General features: G+C 38.9%; 1 protein-coding gene across 1 annotated transcript; it reads right to left on the bottom strand.

Annotated features, from left to right (window-relative positions):
• Window positions 1-13842: 13842 nt before the first annotated feature.
• On the bottom strand, window positions 13843-16169 carry LOC100242865 (pentatricopeptide repeat-containing protein At3g02490, mitochondrial). The gene has a single exon (XM_002278963.4). The coding sequence runs from the start codon at window positions 16037-16039 to the stop codon at window positions 14087-14089; it is 1953 nt and encodes a 650-aa protein (XP_002278999.1). The 5' UTR covers window positions 16040-16169; the 3' UTR covers window positions 13843-14086.
• Window positions 16170-17036: the final 867 nt, after the last annotated feature.

Here is a 17036-nt window from a genome sequence, read left to right as displayed (position 1 = left end):
ATAAAAAGAATGAAACAGTGAATAAAATTCCTACACTGATGGACACCTTTTGTGTTCAGATTTCTCCATATTACCTTTGTACAACAGTCATAACCTCAATAAAGAAATCAAGATGCAGCACATAATTTATATTCAGCTCTCAGCCATCCTGCAGAAGTAGAGAAGAGGAGAGGGAGAGGGGCACCAAAAAATAGGAAGGAAGGATGGCCACCAACAGACTCATTTCTTTCTTATGAAAGTGCTAACAGGGGATGGAGGATTGCACATGGCAGCTTGTAAGAATTCATCCAAATGAAAACAAACAACAGCATAAGTTGAGGCCAACTTATTCAGGCCATTAACAGGTTCATAAGACTCTTCACTAATTCATAACTGACATAAAATTGTAATGCATATGTTCTTCAGGGCAGCAACATTGACAGATTTGTCATTTGTCTGACCCAAAAAAGGAGCCCAAAGCTCAAAAATCGTACATCAGTTGATCTTGTTATGCCAGTGGAAGTTTTAATACAAACATGTTAGTTCAAAAATACAAAGATAAAATAATCAAAATAAAGGTGCACAAGGTTTTAACATGGTTTAACCAACCATACCTACATTCGTGGATGAGAGAGAATCATTCTACTAAACAATAAAGAATACTGTAGAGAAAATAACTAGATACAATTATTGGGTTCCCGAAACATCCCATGTTTCCCCACTTTTTGTATCCACCAGGTATCTCCCGTTCTTCCTCACAATTTTCTATATAATACTCTTTACAAAAAGGAATATATACTAATTAGGAATTCGAAACACATTCCAATAGATCTTGATATCATTGATACAGTATTGCCAGTGGTCCAATAATATAACATAATCAATAAGCATTAGTATCATACATATTGCATTCCTTATGTCATTAGTACATATCAACCATTCAAAACAAATACTCCAATTAAAAATCTGCCCCAGAGATTTCAAACTGTAGTGCATACTTCTTCAAGGTAGTGATGTTAACAACCTCATCCTTTTTCCTTTTTTTTTTTTCTTTTTTGACAAAAAGACAAAATGACAAAAACATCAAAAGGAAAAAAAACAGAACTCTAATTGATATGACAAATCCAACACCAGACAATGTCACTTAAACCTCACTTCATATTCAGTCTGACAGAGAAGTGATTCATTGTTGATGCACCAACAGCAGTGCTCTAGAAGTACCATATTAACGATAAGCATCCATATTGTGCATGTTGCAGGCCTCATGTCATTCCCCATATCAACTATTCAAAACAGTACTCCTATTCAAATCCACCCCATAGGTTTCAAACCTCCATACAATCAAATGAAGTAACATAAATAAACCAAATAAACACCACAAAGTTGAAATATTGACCTGTTAAAAAGTATGCTGACTCGGTACAAACCTAAAATATCATTGGTAACTATTGCTCACATCCAATATATATATATATATATAGCCCTTGAGGTCTGGCTCAAGTGGTAAAGGGATGGGAGGGTGTGTGGGAGGTTCTAGGTTCAAATCCCAATGGGGACAAAAACCCTTAACACTTGAGCCAAGCCTCAAGAGGTTGCTCATGTCTAAAAAATAATGAATATTAGTCGAGAGAAGGATATAAGTACTAAGAACTGCATGCACTCATTACAAGTTAGAAAGTTGCATTCTCTGAGGGCAAGCAAAAGAGATCCTGTTCAACACGGTCCACACTTGTGTAGCAAGTCCAAAGCTGGCGCCACTTAAAGAGACATGGTTCAAAGTTGTGGTATCGGACATTGACTCGAAGGGTCTTGAGACATATTGGTCTCAGTATCTCGGATTAGTATCAGACGATACACAAAACATATTAATTTAATAACTCTAAAAATTTTAATAGAATTTTTTTTAAAAAATCACAAAAATAAATACAATCAAATAGACTAAAAATTAATAAATATACATAAAGAATATTATGGAATAGATTTTTTTAAAAAAAAAATTATTTATTACCTTGCATTAAATATTAGATAAAAATAGTAAAAAATATTTTTATAACGAATTTGTTTGAATTAAATAGTTTAAATTTTATTTAAAAATATTTTCAACCATAAAAAAATAATCATGAATCACTTTTAAAAATATAAATATCATTTTTCAAATGTATTGTAAATAAAACTATTATAAAAAACAACAAGATTTTTTATTAATTTAAATAAAGAAATTTTAAATATGTATATACATATTTAGTGATTCTATACATTAATTTTAAATTTGTATATTAATATTTATATTCAATTTAAATATTTATAATCATAAATATAATCCCACGTATCCTATCAAAAGCCCCTCTCTCCCATTTTGGTCCTCTCTCCCACCACTCTAGAATACACCCATTTCTCTCTCATTTTTTATCACAAAGCTCACTCTCATATCTTTGCAAGACTGCAACAGACCGATTTCTCTATGAAATGCTCCCTTCCATATCTCTAAAAGAGACCCATTTCTATAAAATACCCCTTTCATCTTCTTTGCTTCTCAAGACATCTTCCCACTATACCCATTTATTTGCTAACATACCCATTTTTCTAAAAAAATACCCATTTCACATCTCAACAAAAACTTCTCACATCATCTCGGAGCTAGTGTCGAAGGTTTGAAGGCATTAAATCAAAGATAAATCAACCATACGAGATGCAAAAGTTTAGGTTTGAAGGATGAAGATGCAAATCGAGACAAAGGCTCTGAATTGTCCTTCCAAATTTCTTCATTTTGTGGTTTTTGATTTTCTCCACCAACTTTGATTTGGTTATCAGTCCGATACCGAGCATGGCCGAGTTGTACCAATCTCAACCGAGATTTTGAACCCTAGGTAGAGAAGTGACTAGCTTCAATTGAAAGAGGTGGAAGGAGTAAGCAAAGCCATGTTTGGGAAAGCTTATAAATGCTAAAAGAAGTATTTTTGAATCCCCAAAAGCACCTTTTAAGGTTGTTTGAATGAAACTTTCATATGTGGGCCCCACATAGCCCAACATGATTTGTCCACATTTTGGAAAGGGAAACTTGTGTTTTGATGGGACCATTTGGGAAATATATGGTTTTCAAAACCCAATTTTATGAAATCTGAAAATCAACTTTTAATGTGGAAAGTTATATATTTTTCATGCACTCTGAGCCGACTGCATATTTTGTGCCGAGATTGCCCCCGGGTCTAGTTATTTTCCAAAATTATCATTTTTGTTCTTTTTTTTTTTCCTCCCATACCCACCATCCGCCTCTCCCTCCCTTCTCAGTGAAACCGGTCGCCACTCACACCTCTCTCTAGTCGACAATCTCCCTCTCTCTCCCTTTCTCTTCCCTCTTTCTCTCTTTCCTTCCCTTTCGACATCACCAAGAGAGAGAAATAGGAAAAGGAAAGGGAGAGAGGAGGAGGTTGTCGGCCGGAGAGAGATGTGAGCAACGGCGCGACAATGGCGTTGATGAGGCAGAGGAATTCGTGGAGCAGCGAAGAGCAGTGCCTAGGCATAGAAGCGGAGGTGGAGGGAAATGGGGACATGTATCTAGAAGAGACCTGTCTCGATTTGGTTCGTTTAGGAACAAGGCCATTGTCCTTCTTAAAAGGCAAAAGTGGAGGTCTAGTTGGATTCCGAAGATGGGTATCGTGGGTGTGAGAATAGGCCTTGGGGTTTGGTGGGTTGGTCGAAGCTGCTTCAGAAATGCAACCACCATCATCAGTATAAGTCACATTTCCCCCCACAAAAACACAACTACAACCAAACCCAAAACCCAGAAAAGGCCATAGCTGAAAAAACCTGAAAAAACAAAATCAAGAAATCCCAGAAGAAAAGCTTCGAGATGTGATGCTCGAATGCTATACTCGACTGCTAATAAATGCCTATTTTAAATTAAAGACGCAGGGCATTCTCTTGCATCAATTCCTTGCTTCCCTCCTCTCCTCTCTTAACAGAACAAATCGTCGATTTCAAACTGAACTAGCCCTTTTTTCCCACTGTAACCTCGGTACAAAAAGGCAATTAAGATTTTATGCTTTCCTTTACACCTTCAAGCTTGAAGGTTCGAAAGCAGTTCGGTGATTGCAATGTACTCAATCATGCCAATTCTCCTACGCTACCATCTGTCTTCGATTATTCAATTGATAGATAGTTAGAGGGAATTAGAGAGAAAAAGAACTCCTAAAAGAAAAACAAGCGTTTTGGGTGGCATTCAACATTGTCTAAGTACCCAAAAACACCTGGATTCCATGTGGGCTTTGAATATTGGAGACAGATAGAGAGTAGGTGGAGAGTGGTGGAGATTTGTGTAGAATGTTGGAGATTTGTGTAGAGTGTGAAGAAGCAGAGAGAAAAGAGAAGAGAGTAGTGACGGCCGGTGATGACACCAGCAAAGTGCCAACCAGTTTCACTAGGGAAGGAGTGAGAGGCGGACGGTGGGTACGAAAAGAAAAAAAATGAACAAAAAGGATAATTTTGGAAAATCACTAGATTTGGGGACAATCTTGGCACAAAATATGCAGTCGGCTCAGAGTGCATGAAAAATATATAACTTTCCACATTAAAAGCTAGTTTTCAAATTTCATAAAGTTGGATTCCGAAAACCATATATTTCCCAAATGACCCCATCAAAACACAAGTTTCCCTTTTGGAAAAGCACAAAGGCTCTTGCATTTGCTCAAAAAGGTTGAGATTGCCCTTATTTTCCATGAAGGCACTTTTAAAACACAATTCGCAAAGCAAACAGCAAAAGTTAACAACTACCCTAAATGAGCATTAAGTTCAAAAAGAACATGGGTTGGGGTTGTGAAGAAAGAAATGGTTTGTCATATGGGTATGCATGAATGTGTGGCTTGGCTGGGTACATGGATATGGAAGTTTGTTATTGGAAAGGAAAGAAACTAGAAGAAAGTCAGGTTCTCTGAGTATGGGGTAAGTGTTGGATATTGGCTTCATATGGAGGTGACGGGATGATTAGGTGGGGCTGTGGAAGGGTAACAAGAGGAGTAGTGTTCAGTTTAGTACTCATTGTCCATTCATCATGGGTAATGAGTAAAATTTCAGAAGTTATCCTTCTGGCATGATATACATGAGGTTGGGAGGGGAACTTAACAGAGAGTTGATACAAAGTAAAAAGAAAAGGATATGTATGCAATTTGTAAAACTCTCTCTGTTATTCATCTGATAAAATAATGGCCTATAAATAGGCAAGAAGAATGAAGGAAGTTCCTATGGGTGGAAGAAGTTGGTTTGCTATGGAGTCAAAATCTTTTGAGATCTTGATTGATGAAGTAGGAGGTAAGTTGAGAGGGTGCATTTGGGAGAGATGCAAAGGAATAACATCTTGGATCAGATTTGGGGATGTAAGTCTTAGTAGGTTGCTGGCTGGAATTGGGACTTGTTGCAGAGGTAAAGATGATAGAGGTTGGTCCCTCGTCTAGGAGGAGGAGGGAAGGAAGTACAGGTTGGAGCGTCGTTCAAATGAGGCGGGAAAATTTCTCATTTTCTCTGTTCGTGATTTAGAGGCAAAACGTTTTTATTTAATTTTTCCAGAAAGGAAGGGGTTGTTTGGAGGGTGGAATATTTTGGCAGAGAAGTTGAGAGAGGTTGGGGTAGTTCCCATTGGAGGCTTAAAGAATCCTCTATCTATTGAGGTGCTGAAAAAGGAAAATGAACTAGAACCAAGGACCTATGCGGATGTAGCAAAATCGAAAACGAATAGATTAGGAGATAAGGTCTGGTTGGAATTGGGAAGGAGAGTGAAACCAAAAAGACTTGAGCAGTTGGATCGCTGTTTAGTGGGTAGATGGGAAAATGGTGCGAACCCACCCCCCGAGTTGGATTTTCTGAAACATTGGGCTGGTCACGCTTGGCTCCTCAAAGGAAAGTTGAACATAGTTGTTTTAGGAAGAGGGTTTTGCTCTTTGAGTTTGAATTGTTAAGTGAAGCCGAGCGTGTTTTGTTGAGAGAGAAGAGAAGGGTGAAAGACAATGTCTTATTTTTGGAAAAATGGCACCCAAAGGTAAGGTGTTTTTGTAATGGAGCCAATGCTAACAAGGCTTGGGTGAGAGTGGTGAGTCTTCCTCTTCATCTATGGAGCCGCGAGGTGTTTAAATTGATAGGGGATGGTTGTGGTGGTCTCATTGCAGTGGACAAAAATACGGATTTTATGGCCGAATTGCAATGGGCTAGATTGTTGGTGAAAGTGGTCGGCAGGGATTTACCTACCTTCGTCCAGTTGGTGGTGGGGTCGAGGTGTTTTTCAATCCAGCTGTGGTGGGAAACCCCACCTTGGTTTTCTCAGGTGGTACCGGCGGGAAGTGTGTATGAGAAGGGTGATATAGAGGATGAAGAAGAAACAGGGAGTGGATCACGTGCCGTGTGCAGAGGAAGTGTGTTGGAAAATGAGGCGCAGCTCATGGTGCAGGTTGGAGTACAGGGTGAGCCGTTCTGTGGAAGCTCCTCAAAACGAGCTACAGTTTTCTCCTTAGACCCCGCTGAAAGGGGGCCTAGTATGGAGGCAACTGATGGAGAGGATAGGCTAGGGAATAGGGGTCAAAGCGCAGGAAAAGTGGTCAAAGGGGGTGGATTTGGGTTGGGGCCCATTGTTCCTAAAGTTGGGCCTGTTCTTGGGGAGGCCCAGTTTAGAAGCGGGCTTGGGGGGGAAAGTTATAAGTCAACCTATGAGGTAGCCCAAGTGCATGGGCCGGTGGATGTAAGGCCCATTATTTTAAAAGGTTGGCAGTTGGGCTGTGAAGAGAGGCCTTTTTACATCAAGGGCTCGTTTGTGGGCTATGAGGGTATGTCCGAAATGGGCTTTAGACATGTGATAGAGAGGATAAAAGGAGTTAGGGCTCATTCCCTTTCTGAGGAAGCGGAGATGGAAGCTAGGCCTATAGAGGAGGATTCGCGGGCTCGTGTTAGAGAGGACGCGGGGGTCGCCTGCTGTCACGGAGGGGATTAGAGGTTTTCAAAGGCTTTTCCGACGAAAGCTAGAGCGTTGATAACTGACAAAGTGCTGACAGCCAAGGCATCCAAGTACGAGCCATATCTCGCTGACTTTGGGGGGGTCCGGGACTTCTTCTCTTCTACTTCTTCTTCTGGGTGTGATCGGGCTTTGGTGGTGAAGGGCCCTTCGGGTTTGGATGAGACTGTTGAAGGTGTTGGTTTTCAAGCTCCGTTGTGCGCAATGTTGAATGATGGTAGTCCGTGGGTGATGGACTCGAAGAAGGAAAAGTCTAGGGGTAATAAGTCAGATGCTGTTGAGGAAATGCAAGAAAGGGAGATTCCTGGTAGTAAGTGGGATGAAAGTAGTTTGATGAAATTCTGCAAGTCGTTGGGGTTTTCAACAGAAGGCGTTGAAGTGGAAATCCAAAAATTGCTGCTAAGATTGAAAACCAGAAGAAATCAAGGCAAGAAAAAAGGAACTCTAGGATTGACTAGGTTTGATCGGGAAGTAAAAAAGTTAGAATGTTCGATTAATTACAATGGAGAGAGCAGAAAGAAAGGGTCAAACAGAAGATGAGGGGACAAAGCTTTGTGTTTTAAATGAAGATTAAAATTTTATCTTGGAATGTTCGAGGGGTGAATGACAGAAGTAAGAGGAAATTAATTAAAGTCTTAATTAGATCCCAAAAAGTAGATTCAGTTTGCCTTCAGGAGACTAAAATGACTGAGATGTCTTTAGGGGTGGTACGAAGCCTAGGGGTGGGGAGATTTTTGGAGTGGGGAGCTTTGAATGCCAGGGGTGCAACTGGAGGGGTGGTAGTTTTATGGGATAATAGAGTGTTAGAGCTAATGGGGATAGAGGTGGGTCTTTTTTCCATTTATTGTCGTTTTAAGAATGTTGAAGATGAATTCAGATGGACTTTTTCAGGAGTGTATGGTCCTACTTTGAGAAGATATAGAGAATTTTTTTTGGGAAGAATTAGGGGCCATCCGCGGGCTTTGAAATGATCCATGGTGTATTGGAGGAGATTTTAATATGATCAGGTTTCCGAATGAGCGTAGAAGAGAAGGCAGGGTGTCTTCTTTAATGAGAAGATTCTCGGAGGTGATCGATGACTTGGACTTGAGGGATATCCCTCTTCAGGGGGGTCCGTTTACCTGGAGTGGAGGGTTGAACAGTCAAACCATGTCAAGACTTGATCGATTTTTGGTGTTGGAGGACTGGGAAGGCTATTTTAATGGGGTGGGGCAAAGTACTCTTCCTAGGCCAATGTCAGATCATTTTCCCATCCTATTGGATGGGGGAGGGGTGAGGAGGGGGTTTGTCCCCTTCCGGTTTGAAAATATGTGGCTTAAGGATGAGGGTTTTAAGGATTTGCTGAAGGGGTGGTGGCAAGGTTTAAGATTCAGTGGTTCCTTCAGTTTCATTCTTGCGGAGAAATTAAAGGCTCTGAAGGTCATCTTCAAAACTTGGAACAAGGATGCTTTTTGGAAGGTGTGAGTGAATAAGAGATTGGCCTTAGACAAAGTGGCTTTTTGGGATACTCAGGAGAAGACACGTCTTTTATCTATGGAGGAGATGGAAGCTAGAAAGGAAGCGAAGGGGGATTTTGAGAAATGGGCTCTCATGGAGGAGATTTCTTGGAGACAAAAATCAAGAGAAGTGTGATTGAGAGAGGGTGACAGAAATACTGGTTTCTTTCATAAGATGGCCAACTCCCAAAGAAGGAAAAATTGTTTGTCTAAAATAAAGGTTAATGGAACCTGGTTAACAGAGGAGCAGGAAATTAAGAGGGTGGGGGGTGGTTGGAGCCTTTAAGAACCTTCTGACAGATCCTGGTGAATGGCACCCATCTATGGAAGGGTCGGATTTTAATAGGATTGATGGTGAGGATGCAGCTAGATTGGAGAAGGCTTTTACAGAGGAAGAGGTCTTCTTTACCCTCTCAAATCTAAACGGGGACAAGGCTCCTGGTCCAGACGGTTTCTCTCTCAGCTTTTGGCAGTTTAGCTAGGATTTTATGAAAGAAGAGGTTATGGGCTTTTTGAAGGAATTCCACGAGCATGGTAGATTCGTAAGGAGTCTGAACTCAATTTTCTTGGTCCTTATCCCTAAAAAGGCGGGTGCGAAGGACCTTAGAGATTTTAGACCGATTAGTTTGGTAGGGGGGTTGTATAAACTGTTAGCAAAAGTGTTAGCTAATAGGCTTAAGAAGGTTGTGGGAAAGGTGGTGTCTTCAGCTCAAAATGCTTTCGTTGAAGGAAGACAGATTCTTGATGCTGCCCTAATTGCCCATGAGGCAATAGACTCGATGCTGAAAAGATATGAGAGTGGGGTGTTGTGCAAGCTGGATATAGAGAAGGCTTACGATCACCTAAACTGAAATTTCTTGTTGTTGGTATTGCAAAGAATGGGTTTCGGGGAGAAGTGGACTGGTTGGATATCCTAATGCATTTCCACAACAACATTTTCTATTTTAATCAATGGCACTCCAACCGGTTTCTTCAACAATTCAAGGGGATTGCATCAGGGGGATCCACTTTCTCCCTATCTTTTTGTAATTAGGATGGAGGCCTTTAGTAGGCTCATCCTTAGGGTAGTAAGAGGGGGGTTTCTTTCAAGCTGCAGGATAAAAGGAAGAAGCAGATACGGGGCTTTGGTATCTCATTTGTTGTTTGCTGACGATACTTTAGTTTTTTGTGATGCATCCCAAGACCCGATGGCTTATTTAAGCTGGTTGTTGATTTGGTTTGAAGCCATATCAGGTTTGAGAATCAATTTGGATAAGAGCGAAATCTTGCCGGTTGGGAGATTAGAGAATGTGAAGGTTTTGGCTCTTGAGGTTGGTTATAAAGTGGGAAGGCTACCAACTTCTTACTTGGGGATCCCTTTGGGGGCGATTCACAAGTCCATGGCTGTTTGGGATGGGGTGGAAGAGAGATTTTAGAAAATGTTTGCCATGTGGAAAAGGCAATTTATCTCCAAAGGCGGGAGAATTACTCTAATTCGTAGCACCTTGTCAAGTATGCCTATATACTTTATGTCTTTACTACGAATACCTAGAGTGGTTAGTTTAAGACTAGAAAAAATTCAAAGGGATTTTTTGTGGGAAGGGGGAGCTTTGGAGAGGAAGCCTCATCTTGTAAAATGGGATTCTGTGTGTTTGGATAAAAGGAAGGATGGTTTGGGAGTTAGATGTTTGTCTACTCTCAATAAGGCCTTTTTATGTAAGTGGAACTGGCGCTTTGCGAATGAAAGGGAAACTCTTTGGAGGTGCATCATTAGTAGGAATTTCGGGGAGGAAGAAGGGGGTTGGTATACTAGAGATGTTAGGGAGAGTTTTAGAGTAGGCTTTTGGAAGGACATAAGGAAAGAAGGCGCTCTTTTGCAAAACAAAGTGGTCTTTTCTATGGGGAATGGTAGAAGGGTGAAATTTTGGAAAGATAATTGGTGTGGGAATTTCACTCTCTGTAATTCCTTCCCATCTTTGTATGCCTTTGCATCATATAAAGAGGCTTGGTTAGAGGAGTTGTGGGATCATTTGGGAGAAGAAGGGGTTTGGAGTCCTAGCTTCTCTAGGCCCTTTAATGACTGGGAGGTGGATGAGGTGGAGAGATTACTTTTGACAATCCGGGGTAGGAGGCTTAATCCTCTTATGGAAGATAGAATGTTGTGGAAAGAGACTAAGGATGGGATTTTCTCAGTTAAATCTCTTTATAGTACTCTAGTTTCAAGAAGAGTTGTCCAGTTCCCTATCAGCATTATTTGGAATCCTTGTGTGCCTACTAAAGTGTGTTTCTTTGCTTGGGAAGCTTCTAGGGGTAAGGTGCTAACTTTGGATCAACTCAAAAAGAGGGGTTGGTTTCTAGCTAACAGATGTTTCCTTTGCTATGAGGAAGAATAGTCAATTGATCATATTCTTATTCAGTGCTCCGGGGCAAGAGTGTTATGGGAGTTATTGTTTGCTCTTTTTGGTGTTACTTGGGTCCTTCCTTTTTCGGTTAGAGATACCCTTAGTGGTTGGTGTGGCTTTAACTTGGACAAAAAGCGCAGAAAGGTGTGGAAGGCAGCCCCTTTGTGTATTTTTTGGGCGGTTTGGAAGGAAAGAAATAGGATTGCTTTTGATAATGAGGAGCTTTCAATTCATAGGTTGAAAAATTCTTTTGTATGTAACCTTTGGTTGTGGACTAAGTCGGTTGTAAATGATGGTCCTCTCCCTTTACTCGGTTTTTTTTATTGGCTAGGTGCTAGTTGAGGGCTGGTTTTGTATTTCTTCTTCTTTTTGTGCCCTTTGGCGCCTCTTGTATACTCCCTATATGCTTTTGGGTTAGCCTCAAGGTGCCATTTTCTAATATATGCTTTTTGTGTGTTTGTATGTTAAAAAAAAAAATAAATAGGCAGTACATGTAGAACAGAAAACAACTAAGTCTACCACACTAAGACATTAACCTCAACTCCTATAAACTAGGCAAAGAAAAAGTTACTTTCTTGTAACCACTAAACAAATTACTAAGGACTCAGTCAAGCAACAAACTTCCAAAAAACAAATAATGGAGCTTCCAAATAAATAAGTAAATAATATTAAAAATAAATCTCTAAAGTTTCACAGGTTTATTTGGAAAGGCAGAGAATAAGGACTCACATATTTTCTTTCCCCTTTTTTCTAATACACAAGGCCTTTGGATGAAGGGTTATAGAATTTTGCTATTGGAAAGGAAAGTAACTAGAAGAAACTGAGTAGGGGGTAAATGAAGGACGCTGCCTTTATAAGGTGGTGACAGGGTGATTAGGTGGGGTTGTGAAAGGGTAACAAGAGGAGTTGTGTTTGGTTTAGTGCTCATTGTCAATTCATTGTGAATACTGAGTAAAATGTCAGAAGTTATCCTTCTGGCGTGATATACATGAGGTTGAAATTAATAGACAGTTTCACAGGTTTTTTTTGCTTGAAGGCATGTTTGAGTAGTGATGATATTATACAAAAAATTCTCAGTCAAGTCCATCACCAAAGGAGCTGGTCATGGGAAGAGTCCAGCCAAAGTTCCTTGGAATGTGGCACTCTTTCAGCAAGTGGGGCTAAAATCTGTACTATTAGCCATTTAGCACTTGGAAGAGGAACAATCATCCCATGTTGGGGTGAATCTGCAAGAAAAATGGGAAGAGTATGGACCAACTTTTGATTTATTTTCCAATGGCACGGAAGACATGGTTTTTGTTTCTCTCCATTTTAGCATTCAATGAGTATTTATTTCCCAAAGACAATGAAGCAATTATTGGCTAATGTGGCATGATAAGTTTGTGGGGAGCAAGAGAAGGAATGTGTGACTCAAGAGTTTGTAGCAAAAGCAGAATAGATAAGGATGTTGACGTTCCAGGGAGGAAGCTCAAAGAGACAGACTTGCACACCCTTCTTCACAGATGTTCTCTTCTATTTCATATCCTAGCAGTTCATTTGGATTTTTTTTTTTCTTTTTTGACAAGATGAGTGAGAGGGTAACCTATAGAGCTCAGGGAGGACTGCTGTGCTGTTTTCTTGTTTGTGTTCTTTCCTCCTTTACCTTTTATTTCTCTTTTCCCTTTGGAGTTCTCTTGTACATTACATGTGTACTTGAATTGTGCTTTACCTATCAAAAAAAAACAAAAAAAAAATGTTGTTGAATTGTGGTCCTTCTTAAGCTTTAGTGCAATTCTATGGCTAAAGATCATGTAGCCAAACCAAGTTGTGGGGATCAAGGCTTTGTTGAGTTGAGCTGATCCAACAAATCAATGTCCAAGAATAAACGGATCCATATTACGAGTCTAATATGTAAAACCAACTGATAACAATATAGCAAAGCAATGGAAAATACAGCAAACCATACTGCTATCTAGTTCCAACACCAAAACCATGTGCCTAGTAGGAGAACGTGAACATACCAGAGGATAAAAGGCTATTAGCATTTCAAAAATATAATAAATATCACAAATGGATTCCTTTTAGAATAGTCAAAGGGACAATCAGATGGTGCTTAGTGACAAATAATAGCAATCATCACAACAACAAAAACAATAATAATACTATGGTGCTTAGCAATATAACCTTTTGCAGTATGTTCTTCTCTTGCAACTTTCAAGATGGATCTCTCATCCTCTAGAAGATCACATACTTGAAAACACAACAGGCATTTAAAAACCCTCATAACCACCACTAAATACAAACTACAGTTGCCACAAGAATTCATTTTTCCAACAATTTGATTCTAACAGACCCTTGTGAATTCAATCACTCAAGCTACAAAGTTTTGGAACATAATAGTTGGTTTACAGAGTACACAACTGGTCAAAGATAAGAAACAATTAGAAGAAAAAAATTGGCTGAAGAAATAATTTGATCATGGTCCCCCAGATTCCTAAACCCACACATAAAGGAATATCTGATGAGAAGAAATAATTTGATCATGGTCCCCCAGGCTCCTAAACCCACACACATAAAGGAGTATCAGATGAGAAAAATGAGAGAGAGAGAGAGAGAGAGAGAGAGAGAGATGCCCTAATGAAAGTCATAAGTTGAGAAGTCCATTAAAATCTCTAGTTCAGATACCAGGCAAGCTACTACCTTAAACAAGCACTTTGAAGCTTCAGTTGCTTGAATCTAAAATTAAAAATCAAACTGCAATAACAAAAATTTCATGCCAGAATAACATAAATGAGTCTAAAAACAGTAACTGTTTCCAGAGAGTAAATATGCAAATAATGTTTACTTGAATCCCTGTCAACAGATGTGCTCCACAAATAACTTGAGAGAAGTCGTATTCAGATGTACTATGTACTACCCTGGATTTTATTGGACAAAAAAAAAGCTACTCATGCTCCAGCAGTCAACAAATTTAAAATGGGGAGCAAAAACAGTAACTGTTTCCAGAGAGTAAATATGCAAATAATGTTTACTTGAATCCCTGTCAACAGATGTGCTCCACAAATAACTTGAGAGAAGTCCTATTCAGATGTACTATGTACTACCCTGGATTTTATTGGACAAAAAAAAAGCTACTCATGCTCCAGCAGTCAACAAATTTAAAATGGGGAGCACTGAAAATTGTTATACCGAAAATTTTGAAGAAATGCCAAACTACTTCAATCTAACAAAATACAATAAGAGATTCACTCCACTGAAACCTAAGCAGCCATGGCAGCTTCTCCAGATTTCATGGTATAAAAGAGATTCAGAACATCAGCATGGTTACGGATGTAGCCTGGGCATTTGGAAAGGAAATCTTGTGCTTCATTGTGCCTTCCAGCCTTGAAAAATGCCTCAAACGTCTGGAGGAACACGGATGTAGATGGAAACCTCTTCACAGTCATGGCTCTCAGGAAAGTAATAGCATCATCACCAGTTCCAGTTCTTGAAACATACTCGATGAATGGGTCTAAGAAAGGTGGGAACTCATGATCTTTCATCAAACCCAAAAGATTCAAAGCTGCTTGAAATCCCCCCTGGACCAACAACTTGCTTATCAACAGTTTATACGTACTATGCCAAGGTTTAAACTTCTCTTTACTGGCAAGATCACAAAGAAGTCCACATGCATCTACAGATCTGCCTTTACAGCAATATGCATTTACCAACACTTCAAAAGCATAACCAGCATAAGAAACCCCCTCCTTTTCAACCATTTTTTGGAAACAATCAGAAGCTTTATCAAGATCCCCTGCTACACAGTATCCTTCAATTAAAGAGGACCATGTTCTGTAATTTGGACGACAATCCGAATCCTCCATATTATTCATAAACTCATTAGCTTCATCTGTTTTCCGAGCACTGCTAAGCCCAAAGGCAATTTTATTCTGCATGCCACTACCAACTACATACCCACCTTCTTCCATTGCTTTCAAGAGCTTATTGCACTCCCCAAATCTACCAACACTGGTTAAAGATTTGAGAATTGCATCAAGCATAGATTTTGTCAATATATTCCCACCCTCTGTATAAGTCCTCACAACTCTTGAAAACAAACTAATGTCTAAAACCTTACTCACAACTATTTTCCGTAAAAGAAAGGTACAATCATACATAGAAGGCTTGTTTGCACCACTCATTGCAAATTCATATAAATCCACCACTTCCTTTATCATTTTCCGCTTGTAAAACCTCCCTACAACTTTAAAATATGTTGCCACCTCCATTTCATATCCAGCATTCCTCATTTCATCAGCAACCTTCCAGAACCTCTCAATGCAATCCTCTCTACCCAAAACCCTCAGCATAGCATTATAAGTCTGCTTATCATGCTTGACCAAGTCACTCTCCTCAACCCAGCGAAAAAATATCAATGCTTTCATTGGCTCCAATCCAAGATTCTCCAACACCATGGCAACCAAGTCACCTGAAAATGTAACTTTTAAATTGTGCAATTGCCCTTCAACATTGTCCCCCCACACCTCACTTCTAATTATCTTACTAACCCTTGAGCAAATCTTCTGTATGGAATCATCTACAGATCCCGATGCAAACAGCCCTCTCAACTTTTCCAGATCACTCCCCAACGCCTCTTTTTCAAAATTTTCCAATGCTTTCACATAAGCTGCCTTGGACACTCCATACCCTTTCTTCTTCATAACCTCAACCAAATCCCAGAACTCACTCACAAACCCATTACTACCCAAAATACCCAACATCAAATTATACGACTTGGAGCTCAATCTCTCACTCTCAGCCCTCAGAACCCAATCAAAAACACTCCTCGCCACTTCAGGATTCGATTCCAGATTTTCCAATACCTTCAACACCAACTCGTGACTGACCACAATATCACTAGACTCCACTTCGTTCTTAATCTCATCAAAACCTTTCGGTTTAGAGAAAATATCAGTGAAAACAACGTGATCCAGACCCTTGTCTTCGAGGGCCAGATCGGAAGAGAAGCTCCGAGACCTAGGGCCACTAAAATTTCTTAACTCAGTGGAATCAATCACGCAGTGATGAGAGTGCCCCTGGAGAAATGAAGAAAAGAAACGGAGTGTTTGGGAAGAGTGATCAGATTTTACCGGAAAATGCGAGAAAATGTGGGAAATGGAGAGCGGCGAGCGAGAGTGGGTGCGGAGTAGAAGCAAGCGCCATTGATTTCTCATCTTTCCCAGTATGTTTGGAGGCTCTGCGATATCTAGGGTTTTAGAAGAGCCTTAAATCCTATCGAGGTGAAGGTGAAGGTGAAGGTACCGGTTGGAGCCGCCCTTTAAGGCTAGTTTGGTTGCTCTTACAATATTAAGAGGCTTTATCTCAAACCATATGGAAAGTAAGAAAAAAAAAATTAAACAAAAAAAAAAGGCTGTGTTTGGATAAATTTCATGTTTTGTGTTTTGTGGTGTGTTTTTAATTAAAATAATAATAATAATTTTTATATAAAATATAAAAAATTTATAAACTTACTTGAAAAATGTAATAGCTTGAAAACTATTTTAAAAAATTAAGTTACCAAAAAAAAAATATTATTACCTCGATTTTGTAAAATGCAAGAGGGAAAAAAAAAAAAAAATATATATATATATATATATATATATATATAGTATAAGATGTTCTATCTTCATACAGAAGTTTCTGATTTTACAAATAAAAATTAAAAAATCTATCCAAACAAACACTACATAAATAACAAAGGGTAAAGTATATCTAAATTGATCTTAGTATGTGGATATAGAATTTTTGTGATAACCCACATTTATTTATAAGAATTAAGGTGGTGTTTGTTTTTTTAATTTAATTTGTTTTTAGTCTATAGATTATTTGTTTTAATATTTTATTTATTACTTCTTTTAAAAAAAAATCAACTTATAAAAAAAATAAAATATTTAACTTTTTATAGAATGCTAAAAATAACTTATTGAAATAACCAAAACATAATCTCAATATGACCCTTAACATATTAATACTTAATGCTTAATAAAAATAAAATAAGAAAAAACAAATAACTTAATACTTAATATTCAATATTATTAGAATATATTAAGTCCTATTTTGATTTGAATAAGAAAAAACAAACACTACCTAAGTCTCCAATCAATTAACAGATTCCAAATTGATAAATAAAAGTCAACATAGGATATTAGAGAAGTCAACAACGTATTTCTT

This window comes from Vitis vinifera, chromosome 14, assembly GCF_030704535.1.
Source record: "Vitis vinifera cultivar Pinot Noir 40024 chromosome 14, ASM3070453v1".
Lineage (NCBI taxonomy): Eukaryota > Viridiplantae > Streptophyta > Magnoliopsida > Vitales > Vitaceae > Vitis > Vitis vinifera.
Note: the sequence above shows the minus strand (reverse complement) of the source record. Positions and strands in the feature narration are given on the sequence as shown.

Coding starts and splice junctions, on each gene's coding strand:
- LOC100242865 (XM_002278963.4), bottom strand. CDS start 16,039: ATGAGAAATCAATGGCGCTTGCTTCTACTCCGCACCCACTCTCGCTCG.